The sequence below is a fragment of the Macadamia integrifolia genome, chromosome 5 (assembly GCF_013358625.1).
Source record: "Macadamia integrifolia cultivar HAES 741 chromosome 5, SCU_Mint_v3, whole genome shotgun sequence".
Classification (NCBI taxonomy): domain Eukaryota; kingdom Viridiplantae; phylum Streptophyta; class Magnoliopsida; order Proteales; family Proteaceae; genus Macadamia; species Macadamia integrifolia.
The window spans coordinates 2,802,446-2,820,829 of record NC_056561.1 but is presented as its reverse complement, the minus strand read 5'-3'; the positions used below and the strand labels follow the sequence as shown (position 1 = coordinate 2,820,829).

General features: G+C 39.5%; 1 protein-coding gene across 5 annotated transcripts in view; it reads left to right on the top strand.

The window, feature by feature from the left end:
* Window positions 1–18,384, top strand: part of LOC122079191 (probable cyclic nucleotide-gated ion channel 5) — a 111,184-nt gene that overhangs the window by 17,635 nt on the left and 75,165 nt on the right. For all 5 annotated transcript variants that reach the window (XM_042645452.1, XM_042645455.1, XM_042645454.1 and 2 more), the window contains exons 3-4: window positions 4,943–5,528; window positions 16,028–16,240. In XM_042645452.1, coding sequence (XP_042501386.1) covers window positions 4,943–5,528; window positions 16,028–16,240 — 799 coding nt within the window. The remainder of the gene's footprint in view (window positions 1–4,942; window positions 5,529–16,027; window positions 16,241–18,384) is intronic.

The window sequence follows — 18,384 nt, the reverse complement described above, 5'->3', positions numbered from 1 at the left end:
ACCACCATTGCAAAGGATGATCATCACAAAGAATCCCCTAACTAAGAGCACCACAATAAAACAATTTCCAATCTCCTCTTCACAGATGCAAATTATTTCCGACCACAACATCATGCAAGTACCAATTTTCCAAAAAAGTGCAAATTCCAAATTGAGATTGAGATGATCTCGGGCCCACCAAAGCAATAATTTGGCACATATATGCCCAATGACAATTTTACTTCATATAATTCCCAATTGATGCGGAACTCGAGTCATAATACCTAATTGGGTTTAGTATGGACCCACCAAAACAATAAAACTAAACCCCAAGGGGTTAGCGCAATTGGCTTGGAGGGGACACGGTACTCCGCCTCAGGAAGCGAGGTCCTGTGATCAAACCTTCACTGCTGCACCTAATTTCTTGGGGCCACCGCACGAGAGTTTCCTTCTTGGACTGTCCCGGTCCTGTGTAAGCGGTATCACAGTGACTTAGGGACTAGTAAGGTCAAAGATTCGGACACCCTGTGTATAAAAAAAAAAAAAAAACTAAAGCAATTCAAAGCTGATGGCATTTCCATAATTAATGAAAGTCAAGCTAGCAATAGGAGCAAAACAAGTAAAAGAAACAATTTGTATGATAGGTGAAAGGGGTATACATGGAATGGGTTATAAAATGTGGACAAACTAGAATAAAGAAAGATGTGAGGGGTATTAATGGAAACTCAAAAAATAAAAAAGGAAAATTAGAAGAAGTTAATGTGAGGACATCTTCTTCCTCACAAAGCCAATACTCACGACAACCATCACGAGGGAAGGGAAGAAGTTCTTCTTCCTTGCGAAACCAAGGGAGAAAAGAAGGAAACCCATGAAACCCAATCAAGAACAGGAGTAAGAGCATTGGAAACCAAGCTTCTACCTTCGACAACCATGGCGGAAAACCAGAGGTGGAACCAACTACATATCAACACCAAACCATCAATAGCATCGAGCACCAGAATCAATCGATTAGGTTTCAGCAGCTGTAGCAGTTCTTCAGCCTTTGAGCAAGAGACAGCGGTAAAGAACACATCATTAACCAGCAGCAGATCGAGAACAAGTTTCCAATCGAAGAACCATGAACAAACCTTAGTAGAATGGGGTCAACAAACAGTAGCAGCAGTATAACATGATGCAGCAAGAATCAATTAGGGTATCAACGATAACAGCGGCAAAGATTCAAAAAAATACCAACAAGAAGAGACCTACAAACATGAGAAGATAACATCCAGTAGAGCATTGGTTTTTTTTTTTCCCATTGAAACAGCAAATTTTTTTTTTCCATATACTTGCAGAGTCCCTCTTCCCAGACTCGCAGAATTTTCTTCTTCTTTTTCTTCATGGCTCTGATACCATGTAAAGATTTAAGAACTCGAGAAACTAGAACCAAAGAAGAAGAAAGGAGAAGAGAGAGATGAGAGAAAATAGAGGTGGAATAAAGCTGTACGATAGATGAGTTAAGTCTACCGCCAACACCCAATCTTATTTATAATATTACTGATTACAATCATAGAAGGAAAAGGAAACTAACTCTAACGCGGTAACAATTTTCCTAAACCCAATAGGAAACTACATCTAACTAACAAAGATAAGCTTGAATCAAATACCGTCTCATGGTATAAAGGTCTATGGACACCCATAGACCTTCAAATGGCACATACACTCTTAACATTTTCGATTATGGGGTTTCTCTGTCAGCAATGATGATGCCGATTGTCACACCCCAATTCCAGTAATCCCAACTTACCAGTAGGAATACCGGTGGTGTGAGTAAGATGCGTACCCGTCTTATAAACCTACCAGGATCTCTGATAGCAGTACCTTAACATACACATTCTCACAACACAAACCAACCAATAGCAGTGGAATCAAAGTATAATATTTAAGATGGGAAACATCTAGTGATATCATATAAGTAACTAAGTTATTTTATTACAATTATCCATGACTTATAATAATAAGTTCAAAAGTATACCATCCACAATTCTGTATCAGAATAACAAAAAGTACGCCGCACATCTAACGGTGCCGCGTAAGCACAGTAATCACATGCACAATCCTGATCATGTTCCTCTGCCTCTGACATCCATCAGTCACCTACACCATAATCAGGCCCCGCTGAGGTCGAGTCACCACAAAGCGGCACTACTGTACCTGTATCATCGTATAAAAAGGGGCATATACGTAGGGTGAGCTTCTAACTTGCTCAGTGAGGGGTGGGTTCATGCAATCAAGCACAAGCATTCACATATATAATATTTGATAATGACATGAATACAGAAATTAAACACAGTCCATGATGCGAATGATGCAATCCATTTGATTATTAATCCACCTAACAATATAAATAAGTCTAGTAAATGCTACTACGACACATTATGCTGTATCCCTTGTCTTGGAACTGCCATCAACTACACAGCGATACAAACCCTAGCTGTGATTAGGAGCCTGTTGGTCCCAGTATGCTTCCATTGATCAACCAACAAACCCCTAATAACCCCCTCCTGGCAGTCACGACACCGGTATCACCATCGGCCACGACGGACAAGTTTCCACTTCCGGCAACAATCACATCGTACCACGGGTGTGGCATTCTGGGAAGGTTCATCGAACATACCACCATTGGGCTATCAAACACCTTAGCCTCTGTTGGCAAGGACCTAACCACAATATCCTACATGCCTTTCATAATGATATAGTTAGTATGGACCATGCAACACCGGGATCACCATCGGCCACGAAGCGGGTCCATTTCCAAGTATAGTCCAGGGGTACACGATACTGGGAACACATCGGATCGGTAACAAGGTGTAACCCACGACTATATACCTATCTAGCATGCATAGCAGTTGAGTATGAACTACGCAACACCGGGATTCCCATCAGCCACGAAGCATATCCATTTCCAAATGCAGTCTCGGAGTACACAATACCGCGAATACATTAGTCACAAAGTGTAATCCACGACTACCAACTAGTTCTAATGCACATAATCAATGCATAAATGCAACAAACATACGACAATCATTGTACTGTACCACCTCGGCCACACCGGATTCCGTCTCACAACATACATCTCATATCATTTCCATCAAGATATAACATGTTATAGAACATCATCATCATTTAAGCAATTTAAATAATCATGTGAAAATTCTACACATGCGAGCAGTTCTATAATAATTAAACAATCCCAAAAATAAAAGTCAACCATCCCTCACTTTGTTTCAATGGTGACTTCATATAGGCAAAGATGGATATTGATCGATTGGTGTTGATTCTCCCGTTCTACAAAACTCGTGGGGGGAATTGATGTAGATAAGTCACTTAATGGGCCTATTTTATTGCAAATAAGCATTGAGTTGGGTTATGTATGTGTTGGACCTTTGATCCTATGAGTTTTCTTTGTAATGGACCACTTTAATGGGCCTAAAATATGGGTAGAAAATAGGAAAACGAGATTTAATTCATTAGCTTAGTTAAAGTCCTGTTATGAGTCTATTTCCTTTGTTATTTTAGTTTCCTAATCAGTTTAGGTTTCCCTATTAGTGAATGACTAGTTAATTAGTCTTACTCCATGTTGGAGTTATAGTCCTATTCCATGTTGGAGTTCTAGTCCTAGTCCTATTTGGAGTCTAACTCCTATTAGGTATTGTCTAGTCCTACTTGAAGATTAGCTCCTAGTTATGTTATGAATCCTATTTAGCTCCCTATATATAGAGGAGCATAGGTACTTTCAATGGACAGATTTGAAGAATGATGAATTGAGTTAATGTTTGAGAGCCTTAGGGCTGTGTGTGATTTCCCTTCCCCCCTTTTCTTTATGCGATTTCTCCCTCCCTACTTGGATTTGTGCGATATCTGATTGTGTGATCCCTTTAATCCCCTTCTATTCTGATTTTTCCTCTCCTCTCTAAGGCTACCCCATCACCCTCCCCCCGACCTCGCACGTGCGGGAGCCTTGTGCACCGGGTATGCCCTACTACTTTATTCAAATGAGTGGTCCAGATCTAGATGCACACAGTGTGCTCGCTTCCTCCAAGAACAGTTGGTTAGAAGTCATTTGAGCGAAGTGATTTCTATTCTGGGTTTGTTTTTGGTAGAAAAGTGTTCCTATTTGAATTTACATATCTAAGATGCAAATTTGTGCAAGTGTGTCATAGAATAATCTCTGTTTACTTATCTCACATGGCTTGTCTACAATCTTTCAACAATTATCCCCAAAACAACTAAATAGGCAACACCAGAAACCCATTCTTTTCCGTTTCTTTTCTTTTTCTTTGCTTTGAGAAACTAACTAAACATAGCCTGAAGGAGTCAATTGGAAACCCTTTCAGTTGTTTTGATATTCTCATCTCAAAAGTCATTGATTGAAGCTGACTATGGCAGATTTGATAAACTAGACTATGATTAATTCACTTTATTGGTATGAATGAATTAAGTGCACATTTAATGCAAGAGGAGGTCAAGAATTAGAATTTCAATTTAGCTGGTTTGAGTGTCAACAGACTGGGGATTTCTTCAAATCTGATCAGATTAAATTCAAATGTGAATAGATCCTCCAACTCTGATCTGGTTACAGCTCTATGTTGCAGCTTTGTAAGAAACATGCTGTGGGTGTAGGTGATGATGCACTAGGACTATTAGTCTGTTTCATATTCATGCATAACAAGCACTGCGCTGTATCACATCTACAAAGTGTAAATGAGTAAATTTCCTTATCTTTCTGTACAACACTGTATGTGAAAGCTTTATCATTTAGACCTTGAAATAGATATAGACAGCATATACAATTACGCGCATTTTTCGGCTTGTTTCTTCCAATTCATGGGAACATTGGATGTTGAATTATCTTTCAGTTTATATGCTTTCTAAGTGGAAGAGTTATCTAGCTTGGTGTATCTTTGCATTGCTTTTGTGTCAGGTTGGACGACTTGGATTCTACGTTATCAATGTCTTCTGATCCAGGGGGGGTGAAAAGGTGTGGATTCAATATTGAAGGGTTGACACATGCTGGTCGTCCAACCAACAACCCGTCAAAATCTTTCAGGAGAGGAATGAGAAGAGGGTCTGAAGGACTTAAGTCAATAGGCCGATCGCTTAAGCTTGGGGTTTCTCGACCAGTATTCCCTGAAGATCTTAAAGTGGCAGAGAAGAAGATATTCGATCCTCAAGAAAAATTTATTCAATTATGGAATAGATTTTTTGTCATATCTTGTATCCTAGCAGTATCTGTGGATCCTTTATTTTTTTATCTTCCTGTTATCAATGATAAAAAAAATTGTCTGGGTATAGATAAAAAGTTAGCCATCACAACTACAACACTGCGGTCTATCATTGATTGTTTTTATGTTATTCACATGGTTATCCAATTCCGCACGGCTTATATTGCTCCATCATCTCGGGTTTTTGGGAGAGGTGAACTTGTGATAGATCCTGCACAGATAGCAAAGCGTTACATGCGAAAATTATTTATCGTGGATTTTATTGCTGTGCTACCCTTACCTCAGGTTTGAAATACTTGTCAAACTTTCGCTTCTTTTTTGCTTTATGAGCATGCATGCCATTTCAATTTCGAGATCTTTGTTGTTTGATTATGAAGTCTGTGTATATTACAGTCTAATGACTTAATTATTTATGAGATTTCCATGTAGCAGCTAAGACCAATAGCAGTATCTTGCTATAGTGACACCTTTTCAAATCCCTCTCTCTCTCTCTCCTCTTCCTCTCCCATGCATATGCACTACACTTGCCATACTTGTGATTGGATTGTTGAATTATACCCTTAGATAATTAAATAATCAGTGCGAAACTCTCTGCGTCTTCGATGCAATGAATGAATTTGTGTGGTCGTTTCATGGTTGAAGGTGGATTCTTTGACACAGTCAGCTTCAATAAAACAATAATTGTGTGCAAGTATCCATCTTGGATTGAGCTTTTGGAAGGATTTTGCTTGAGACATGCAAATCATTTGTGGACTTTGTTAACAAGTATAGAGCATATTGGACTGGATTTTTTTTTTTCAGGGGAGGGGGAGGGGGAATCTTCACCCCTTTGTCAGTGCTTTGAATCCGGGTCGAGCATTGTTTTCAGAGGGCCTATTTTGGAAGAGGCTTGATCCATGCACCATAGAAACACTACATAAACAAAGAGGATGAATTTGATATCCCCGTTTTGAATCAAATTAAAGCTGATGAAGTTGAATCTTTGAACCCTAAACATTGATGCTTGCCTGCTTATTCTGATCAGAGTCCAATTAAATAGAACATTACCTTATAGTTTAGGTATTTGTTACCTTCAAGTTTTCGACTTCTACTGTGCTATGACACTGAAAGTCATCTTATACACCAATTTTCCCCTTAAATGTATATGGTGAAGCCTATTACTGAGTTGCCTTCCTTGAACAGCTCCAATAAACTGTAGAATTATTGTTCATCCTTTAGCTAGAAGTACTTGCCCAAACATTGAATTTTATACACTAAACACTAAATAAATTGATCATCAATTGATCTATGACTGAGTTTCTGTTGTTGTAGAAGAACCTCAACAACCTTTAATTTCATTTGTGAAATGATTTTTCATGTACTAATTATGATATGTAGTGTACTAGTGTATGTATCCTGTCTCTCTCCATATTATTTTTACTGCTGCCTCTGCAGCTGACCTTACATAAACTTGCTATGCATTCTTCTTGAGCTTGTTATCAAATTTCACTCCAAGTAAACTTTGTTGGATTCCAATAACTTGGGGTCAGCTTCCCGAATCCCATTCGTTGATTCAACTCAATCTTCGGTCATATCTTCTTTCAGATTGTAAGTCAAGTATTTTCTCAGTTCTCACTACCTCAACCCACTATATATTTTTGCTTTTCCATTGTCCTTTTAAAATTTCTAGCTTGCATCAAATTTATTCTTTTCGAATGGAACCTTTATTGGTCTTTGTTTCATATACAAGGGAATGTCAGTTCCCAATCTTTATGGTGACGGGATCTGATGCAGTTACATGTAATTGGTCCAGTAGGGTATTTAATGGTTAGTTTTGTAATTTTATTTTATTATATGCCTGTTTAATCATCGGTCAACGGTATGGAATTGAGTCCAATTTGGTTTCAAATTCTGTTTTAGATTTCGATATGGGTTGGATTGTTTGAGTCTCTATATTTGGATACTTGTAACCAACGAAAATCAGATTATTGGAATGAATTTGTTGGTTTCGTAAGCTGCCAAGAGTTCTGTCATGTTTTCCCCTCTCTCTCCTGCATCAGTTCTCTTCCTCTGATCTCATTTCTCCAGGTTTGATCTTTTTTAAGCTTCTGCTCATATTATCTTTTTTTTTCTCATATTTCTTTGTTGCTGTTCTCTTTATTTTACTGTAACCCCTGGTATTGTGGGATTAAACAAATCTAATTACCATCACGTGATTCACATCATTGCAGGTCGGTTTGATCTGATATTCTGGGTATAGGCTGCCCCCTTCACATGCGATTTAACCCCCCCAAAAGAATGATCCCGGAACTTCCTTACATCTAGAGAACTAAACCAGAAAACTAGGCTGATTTAGAACCTACCACAGGTTCTTATTTCAGACACTAAACTCACCCTTTTCACCTGCTGTTTTGAGTGAATCTGAGAAGCTTTCAAGAGGGTTACCAGTTGTGAACCCTTACCTAAAATTTCTCTTTGAAAGGACATGCATTGAAGAAGTTATTGCTGTTGACATTGTGCTGGTTTTCTGTCCCTGTTCAGGATCAAGAGGTTGAAGCCAACCTCCTTGTGTTATTAAGTAGAACCCCATTGTTCCAACTTTCCATAAATACACCTAATCCTTATTTTATTCCATCCCTTCCCCATCTCTTATTACTTTCCAGAAATACCCTCCCCCTAAGAAATTGTTTCCAATTACTGTTAGAGATATCAGTTATGTTAGTCTAAGGGTAGTATTGTAATTTATCTCATTATGTTTTATTTTCCTTTTCCTCCTTGGGGAGGTATGTGTAATTTCCCTCCTTAGGGAGGTTTGTGTAATACCTTGTAAATATATTAATAAATGATATATTGGTGTAGGTGAGGTTATCTCTCACTATATACTATTCCAGCATCCATAGATTCTCTCTCTTCTCCCTCTTCTACTTCTCCATCTTCTTCCTCATCTCACATCTCATTGTTCCTCTCCATTCACATATTTCAACTTGGTATCAGAGCTCCTTATTGTAAGGTTGGTTTCAGAGTCGAACTACTTGTCTTCTTCCTTCTCTTCTCTTTGGAACCCTAGGTTACAAAGGGGTTCCAAGGAAAGGGTCTTTCATGTAAGAAGATTGAAGAAACCTTGAGGGTGGCATGCAAGGAGACCATGGAAACACCAATGGGAGTTTTTCTTTGAAGGAAGGGACACATGCAGGTTGTAAGAACCAAAACCTGGCCTAGGTAAAGTTACCGCCAGCCCTGGATTGTTTTTTCCATTTCTCTCTCATCTGGTCAGATTTGGAGCTGAAACCAAGCCCATTTGGATCGCCCTAGGGTGTACTTTCAGCCCTATTGGTATCGCTACAAGACTCCTTGAGTTGGGCAGCCACAACTCAAAGTTATCAGTCCAAATAGGGTACCGCTTGCCCTGTTTTTTGGTGTTTTTACTCCTAAAAGTTGTTTGTGATGCTTCCGATTTCCATTTGCTTGTGAGGTATGATGTTTAAGGGCATTTAGCTCCTATGTTATGATCCTACACCTTGAAGGAGGTAAATATTGTGAATTCCTTTGAAGTGTATGCTTGGATTGGTGGCTGGATTTTTTTTTTTCTGGTTCAGGGAAAGCAATTTTTTGTGTAGAGTTTGTATTCCCCACCTTGTGTGTGACCCTTTATCTACAATATGTTTGAAGATAGTGGCCTTGGAGCCCTCTTTGGTGATGTTTCAGCCACTGTATCGAGTAGTGTCCCTCCTACTCCTATGTTTTTTGATAACCCCCATACTCAGATTCCTATTGTGAAGTTGGACACCACCAACTATTTGGATTGGTCCCATTCTGTAAAGCTTTCCTTGCGGAGTAGGGGAAAGGTAGGGTATAATACAGGTTCCATTAAGGCTCCTCAACCAAATGACCCGACATATCTAAAGTGGGAGACTGAAAACTCCACTGTTATGACATGGCTGATTTTCTCCATGGAACCCGAAATTGGAAGAAGGTTTATGAGGAAAGAAACTGCCAAGGATATTTGGGACAGTGTTATTAAGACCTTTGACCGTGTGGGTGATTCGGCCAGGGTGTATCAATTACTTTAGAAGGTTATTGGCATGAAGCAAGGAGATAAAACCATTTCTAAGTACAACACTGTCATTAGTCTCTGGGTGGAGTATGATCACTATAGAGATCATAGTTTTTAAGGCGGTAAGGCGACGGAGGCGTTTGAGGGTCTTTCGGAGTGTCTTAGCGATAAGGTGGGCATAAAGTGTCGCCTTATTGACTAAAGCGTTATTGTGTAATTTTTTTATAAAACCAATCTATTTGGCTCAAATCCTAGTTGAATCCTATTACTCATATGTTAAATAGATATTAAAGGTTCATATTCATACCAATGTAAGACATTCATCAAGAAAACAAATCAATAAAGTGAATAAACTAAGTTCATCTTCATCAATCATCAATCATTATAACATATTAACATATAATATAAATACATAATTATGAAGCAAAATTATAAAAATAAAGAAAAGAAGACAAAAAATACAAGTATTTATTATACTTACCTCTATGATGCAAAAATGAGTGCCTAAGCCCTAAGATCATCCGCTATATTTCTACTCCTGCCAATGAAGAATGAAGCTCACCGCTGCCGGAGCAAAATGGTCACCTAGATAAGTGGTTCTTCCTTGTTCCTTGATTCCTTCTCAAAGCCCTTTCTTAAAACCCTTGACAAAATCCAAACCCTGTTTGTGAATCGTGTTTTTGTTTTGTTTGTTTTGGTTATTTTTGGTGGAGTAAAGTTGATCCCATACATCTCAAGTGTTAATAAAATCATACACTTACCAATAAAAAATCTATATTTGGAATCTTCATCAAGTAATTTTAAAATGTGTTAAAAAAAAAAAAAACCATAAGGCGCCACTTCACGTAAGGCGGAGCACTGCCTTACCATCTCTAGACCGCATCAGCGCCAAGGCGCCAGTAAGGCGTCGCCTTAGCAGCGCCAAGGTGCCAGTGCCCAATCCTAAGGATGAAGCTAAGGTTTACCGGACACTTGAGAAGGAGAGGGTTCTTCTGTTGCTTGGTGGGTTGAATCCCGAGTATGAGCCGTTCTGGATACAAATATTGGGCCGGTCTCCACTTCCATCCCTTGATAAAGTGTATAGCTATTTACAGAGTGAGGAGACCAGGCGGGTGGCCATGGCACATGCTCCTCCTTTTGAGTGGTCTGCTCTTATTACTAGCTCTTAGAAAGATTGGGGTGGTGGTGGCCGTGGCCGAGGCCAAGGCCCACCTCGTGGAGAGGATAAACATTGTGATCATTGCGGGAAGTCTGGGCACACCAAAGATAGATGTTGGGCTCTTCATGGTTGACCTCCTCGTGGCGGTTCTAGTGGTGCTCGTGGTGGCCGTAGTGGGGGAGCTTGAGCCCACAATGTTGAGACTGAGCATGCTATTATAAGGTCTGCTCCTAGCCCATAGCCAGAGCACAGTTCCCTTACTAGGGAGGATATTACAGCATTTCGCAGGGTCATGTCTCAACTGGGAGGCTCATCATCTTCTTCCCTTATAGTGCTAGAGTCCTCGGCTTCTGCATTGCAGTTTTCCTCATCTGCTCCTTCCACAGCTCCATCTTGGGTTATTGATTCGGGTGCTACGGATCATATGACTGTTACGTCTCATTATTATGATACATACTTTATTTGTTCCGGTAGAGATAAGGTTAGGGTTGCCGATGGCTCCCTTTCCTCCGTTTTTGGTAAAGGTAGAATTCCTGTTACTTCTTCCACGTTCCTGACCATACCTGTAATCTCTTATCTGTGAGCCATCTGACAAAATGCTTAAACTGTTGTCACTTTTTTTCCTTCTCATTTTCTCTTTCAGGACTTGGTGACGAAGAAGATTATTGGCAGTGGGCGTGATAAGAAAGGACTCTACCTACTTAAACCTCAATCACCTTTTTTGGCTATAGCTCAGTCCTATGTGTGTGGACGTTCTGATAGCAGTTCTGTGGATTCTGTAATGCTGTGGCACCAACGTTTGGGGCATCCATCTTTTGTTGTTATGATGAAACAATTACCTTATTTATTTACTTCTTTTCCTAGTTCCCAAGTCTTTCATTGTGAACCGTGTATTTTTGCTAAACATTGTCGTTCCTCTTATCCTTATCATCATAATAGATCGACTGTTCCTTTTCATATTGTGCACTCTGATGCTTGGGGCCCCTTTACTACTTCTTTACTTGGCTTTCGGTACTTTGTTTCTTTTGTTGATAATTTTTCCCGTGCTACTTGGACTGTTCTGATGAAGCACAAGAGTGATGTGTATGATGCCTTTAAATTTTTTTATCATATAGTATGTACACAATTTGACACCAAAATTAAAATTTTTCGTTCTGACAAAGGGGGGAGTATATGTATGGTGGTCTTCAAGACTTTTTTACTGACCATGGCATTATCCATCAGCTAGCATGTGTTGACATACCACAACAAAATGGGGTAGCTGAGAGAAAAAACCGCCATCTATTGGAGGTTAGTAGGAGTATTCTCTTTGGCATGCATGTTCCTAAAACTTTTTTGGTCTGATGCTCTTTTTACTGCTGCTTTTTTGATCAACCGTATGTCAATACCACTCCTTGGCTCCAAAACTCCCTTGGACATCTTGTCTCCTTAGCCTTCTTCTTTCTCTCTTCCACCGAAAGTGTTTGGGTGTATTTGTTATGTCCATGTTAATAAGTCTTCTCGGACTAAATTGGACCCCAAGACACTTAAATGTATCTTTCTTGGCTACTCCTCCACTACTAAGAGATATAAGTGCTATCATCCTTCTTCCAGACGAAGGCTTCTCTCTAAGATGTCACCTTCTTTGAGTCTACTCCTCTTTTTACCTCTCCTCATCATCCTTTTCAGCGGGAGCATAATGGAGGTGAAAAGGCTATTAATGAGATCACTTTTCTATCCCCATTGCCTATCTCTCCTTTTATGCTTGACATTGGGAAACATAAAGCGGTGGATATTATTGATGTTGGTGATCATTTAAGAGGTGGTTTAGGTTCAGGTAATGATAAGGAGACCATTGTGTACACAAGGAGGAACAAGAAGACCTGCCAAGAGTCCTCTTTGAATCCAACTCTTGAGATCCACTCTCCTCAGTCAGGTAATATCATAGTTTTTAAGGCGGTAAGGCAACGAAGGCATTTGAGGGTCTTTCGGAGTGCCTTAGCGATAAGGTGGACATAAAGCGTCGCCTTATTGACTAAAGCGTTCTTGTGTAATATTTTTATAAAACCAATCTATTTGGCTCAAATCCTAGTTGAATCCTATTACTCATCTGTTAAATAAATATTAAAGGTTCATATTCATACCAATGTAAGATATTCATCAAGAAAACAAATCAATAAAGTGAATAAACTAAGTTCATCTTCATCAATCGTCAATCATCAATCATTAATCATCAATCATCAATCATCAATCATCATAACATATTAACATATAATACAAATACATAATTATGAATAAAATTATAAATATAAAGAAAAGAAGACATAAAAAATACAAGTATTTATTATACTTACCTCTGTGATGCCAAAATGAGTGCCTAAGCCCTAAGGTCATCCACTATATTTCTACTCCTGTCAAGAAAGAATGAAGCTCACAGCTGCTAGAGCAAACTCACCGCTGCCGGAGCAAAATGGTCGTCTAAATAAGTGGTTCTTCCTTCTTCCTTGATTCCTTTTCAAAGCCCTTTTTTAAAACCCTTGACAAAATCCAAACCCTGTTTGTGAATCGTGTTTTTGTTTTGTTTGTTTTGGTTATTTTTGGTGGGGTAAAGCTGATCCCATACATCTCAAGTGTTAACAAAATCATACACCTACCAATAAAAAATCTATATTTGGAATCTTCATCAAGTAACTTTTAAATGTGTTTAAAAAAAAAAAAAAAATAAAAAAAAAAAAAAAAAAAACCCATAAGGCGCCACTTCACGTAAGGCAGAGCACTGCCTTACCATCTCTAGATTGCATCAGCGCCAAGGCGCTGCTAAGGCGACGCCTTAGCAGCGCCTTAAAAACTATGGGTGATATCCTTCCTTCCACATCAGAGTTAGATCTTCTTGTTGCTATTAGGAAGGAAAAGAGAGTTTGTACTAATCCTATAGTCCAGTTTGTTTCCTATGACTCTCTATTCCCTGCAGGTGTTGCATTTACTATTGCTCTCTCATCTGCTTCTATTTCCAAGAATGTTTCTGAAGCTATGTCTGACCCAAAGTGGAAGCAAGCTATGACTGAGGAAATGATGGCCCTTGAAAAAAAATTGTACCTGGAAGTTGGTTGACCTTCCAAGGGGGAGAACTCCAGTTGGATGCAAGTGGGTCTAAACAATCAAGTACCGGTCAGATGGTACTATTGAGAGGTACAAAACAAGGCTGGTGGGAAAAGGATACAATCAAGTGTATGAGATTGACTATCAGGAGACATTTTCTTCTGTGGCTAAGCATAACACCATAAGGGTCCTTTTATCTCTGGTAGCAAATAGGGATTGACCATTGTATCAATTAGATGTGAAGAATGCCTTCCTACATGGTGACTTAGAAGAGGTAGAATATATGCAAACTCCTGTTGGATTCAAGTTCCCTTCAGCTGCAGGAAAGGTGTGTCTTCTCAAGAAAGCTTTATATGGTCTTAAACACTCCCCGAAGGCCTGGTTTGAAAGGTTCAGACAGGCTATCCTGAAGAATGGCTATTCCCAAAGTTAGGCTGACCGCACTTTGTTCACTAAGTGTGGTAATGGCACCATCACAACTTTGATTGTCTATGTTGATGACATTGTGGTAACTGGAAATGACAAAACTGGGATAGTCAATCTGAAGAATTACTTAGCCCAACAATTTGAGATTAAGGATCTAGGGTCCTTAAAGTATTTCTTGGGGATTGAAGTGTCTAGATCTAAGAAGGGCATAAAGTTATGCCGAAGGAAGTTTATTCTAGACCTCTTGAAAGAAACAGGAATGTTGGGCTGTAAGCCTGCAAGTTCTCCTATTGAGTAGAATCATAAGCTGGGGGAAGATGCTGACCCTTCTCTTGTTGATGCAGGAAAATATCAAAGGCTAGTTGGGAAGCTTATTTATTTGTCCTTGATTCGTCCAGACATTACTTATGCAATGGGGGTGGTGAGTCAGTTTATGCATGCTCCCAAGAGTGGGCACTTGGATGCGGTTTACCTCATCATCCGGTACTTGAAGTCCTCTGTAGGAAAATTACTACTTTTTGCCAAACATAACCACATGAGCATACAAGGCTTCACTGATGCAGATTGGGCTGACTCAGTTTCTGATAGGAGATCTACATCAGGCTATTGCACGTTTGTAGCTGGAAATCTAGTTACATGGCGGAGCAAGAAACAATCTGTGGTGGCTCGGTCCAGTGTAGAGGCAGAATTTAGAGCTATGGCTCATGGAGTGTGTGAGCTTCTCTGGTTGAGAAGGCTTGTCCAAGAATTGAGTATTGATACTGAGGCCCCTATGAGGCTTTATTGTGACAAGTCTGCCTTAAGTATAGCCCACACCCATATGCAGCATGACAGGACGAAGCACATAGAGGTGGACAAACACTTCATTAAGGAGAAGATTGACACTGGTTACATATGCATACCTTTTTGTGAGGACTGGAAATCAGCTGGCTGATATCTTCACAAAGGGTCTTATTCATCATCAGTTCAGTTCTCTGCTGTCCAAACTGGGAATGCATGATATTTATTCTCCAACTTGAGGGGGAGTGTTAGAGATATCAGTTATGTTAGTCTAAGGGCAGTATTGTAATTTATCTCATTATGTTTTATTTTCCTTTTCCTCCTTAGGGAGGTATGTGTAATTTCTTTCCTTAGGGAGGCTTATGTAATACCTTGTAAATATATTAGTAAAGGATACATTGGTATAGGTGAGGTTATCTCTCACAATATACTATTCCAACATCCATCAATTCTCCCTCTTCTCCCTCTTCTACTTCTCCATCTTCTTCCTCATCTCACATCTCATTGTTCATCTCCATTCACATATTTTGAACTATTACATACTTAACTTCCTCTTTGCTTGTTGGTTCTGAAATTTAGAGTAATCAATGATTTCCATTACATCTTTAAATTGAGATACTTACCATTCTTGTGGGCCCATAGTGAACTCAAAACTAGGGTTTTGGAACCCGGGATTGCATCAAGTTTGTTCCTACTTGGGTCTGCTCCCCACATCACTCCTAATTTTTCACTTCCAATCTTGGTAGTTACATTTTCTTTATTATGTCTTTGTGATCAGACGGGTCAACACAATTTTGTCTAATGAAACATTATTTGATCACTAGCATGATCCTTAAAAGTGTGCATTTTTGCATTTGACTTCACCATGCGTGAAGCTATGTGATCCTTATGATTGGGTTTATTATTGCTGCTGTGGAGGTTGTGATTTCATGGACCCCAGGTCGTACTGAAAATATTTGCAGAATAACAAGATGGTTGTCCTTACAGTTTCCATGCTGGTTATTCCTTGGGTGGAAACTGTGGAATGAATAAGCCTATTACTACTGCCTCCTTAGTAGTATTGTTATTGATTTTCTTAATATGTACTAGGTAGGGGTACTTCCTGCTTTCTATCTCGACATAGTTTCTTCTGAACAAATATGTTTTGTTGCATGGTTCATGTGTGTATATTGTATAGGAAGTCGATATATTATTTTGTTGCTGTAAGATAATAAGATGAAGGGTTTGATTAGAAGAATATCAGAAACCTCTTGGTTACTGGAGTTGGTGGCTGGAAGAGTTATACTGATTACTTTTTGATATGTTCAGGTTGTAATTTGGAGATTTCTTCAGAGATCAAAGGGCTCAGACGTGCTTGCTACAAAAGAGGCATTACTTTTCATTGTCATGCTTCAATATATTCCAAGGTTATTCCGAATCTTACCACTAATGTCAGAACTGAAAAGGACTGCTGGTGTCTTTGCTGAAACTGCTTGGGCTGGTGCTGCCTACTATTTGCTGTGGTACATGCTTGCGAGTCATGTAAGTACCAAAAAATTGGTTGTGCTGTAAAGACCGGTCAGTATAAAACGGAAACAAAAAACACATTTTTCTTTTAAATTTTGTAATGTGTTGTGTTTAGATACTACTATATTAGGAAAAGTGTAGGGTATTGGCATCATCTTTTGACAATTTAGTGGCATGCGAAAATAAATTCTTTTTGTTATAAATATATTGTGCAAATTGGAGGCGAAAGGACGAAGGATAGAATCCTCGCCACCCCCAAAGGAAAAAAAAAAGGGGGCAAGAGAAGGCTGGATTGACATAGGTGGAAATGCTGAAAGGGACATGGGTATATCAGAGTTAAGATGCGACTATGACTTTAAATATAGTGAAAGGAAGGTCAGTGGTTGCATAACCAATGCCAAGTAGTAGATATAAGGTTTAGTTTTTTTTTGGATGAATAAATATATTCATTACCAATAGGAAAAGAATATACAAGGGAAAAGAGAGAGGGTGGGGGGGAGGGGAGCCGCAACGGCAAAAAACCAAAAACAATGGGGTGGGGTCGGGTGGGGAGCAATGCCAAGAGGGCTTAATGCAGGAGTACATTACAAGAAGCTAACTCCCAAAAGTATGCCCCAAACAATACAAAAGTGCACATCACAGGGTAGAGATTTATGACTCACAAAACTTAACAACCCCCATGGGTGGAATTCCAAAAATTAACAATCTCCATGGGTGGAATTACAATCAAAGATGCTTAAGAAACAAAACCAGAAATAACCCCCATAAGGATGAAAGCAACCCATAGAGAAATAGTCCCAAAGTTGTCAACCAAAAACCAACTATTAGGGAGACAATAACCCTGCGGCTAGGGATAGGAGAGAATACCTGCGGTTGGGGCTGTAGGCCTCTGATGAGGTTGAAACTTGGGTCGAATGTAGGTCTGTAGGGGAGGAACAAAACCTCCAAAGATGAAGGGATTCTGCCTGCTGATGTAGGAGATCTGCCGATTCTTGTTTTCTGGCTTCTGGAGAGAGAAAAGGCCAAGAACCCCAAGAACTGGTGCTGTCCTGCTTGGGCAGGTCTGAGAGGTGGATTGAGGGATCCTTTAAGCACGAGGAACAGCTGTTGGAAACGCCTGATTGAACTGAGACCTGATGTGAACAGAGTGGCTGTCGGCTGGACTGTCAAGAGAAAGAAAATCTAGCTGATCGATCCTTGCTTTTAGGAGTCTTCTTGGGCTGTTCGATTGAGGTGCTTGGCTGGACAGAATTAAGGTTTGAAGGGCAGATCTGGAACTCTTTATTAACAGCAAATAAAACAGAATTTGAAAGTGGAAAAAGAGGAAAGGGACAACATGGGAGAGGAGGTGGCTATCTCAGCCTGAGCTTCTCACCCACAACTATCTCAACTGCTCTAAGCATTTAGTTGCAAAATTTCTTTCATTCAAATCTGAGAATTGAAGGTACATATGCCTCTATTTATAGAGAGGAAGTTTACAATCATACTAAGACTAGGAGCTAGTTTCCAAAGAGGACTAGACACTCTTACTACAACTAGGAATTGAAATTAGAACTAGGGACTAGACCTTCTAACTCCAACATGGAGTGAGTCACTTAAACAAATAGTCCGTAAAGGGCTTACAATCGATGGGCCCAATGGGGACTTACAATCGATGGGCCTAATGGGCCTTTATTGGCTTAAAAATAACTTAAATAAAAACACCTAATATAAATCCCGTTTTCCTACTTTTTATCCATATTTTAGGCACATTAAAGTGGTCCATTACAGATAAAACCCATGGGATCAAAGGCTCAACACATATATAACCCAAACCAAGGCTTATTTGCAATATAATAAGTCCATTACGTGACTTATCTACATCAACTCGCCCTCTCTTAGAAAAAAATTATCCTCGAATTTTGTAGAGCGTGAGTGTGATTATAGCATGGTGCATGTCCCTCTTCAAGCCGTAGAAAAATTCAGGTAGCTCTTTGATAAAAAGGATGTAGTTTAGAATGTGAGGAGCTCGATCTTCAAGATACTTTAATGGGATGACGAACACCACATGCTTAACCTCAAAGTCTTCAGATGTATCCATGAAGTCGTCCTCTAGCACATCCTCTACTTGCTCTTCTTCGATTATAGGCTCTTCAAGTCCTTTGTCCCTGTCGTTCACA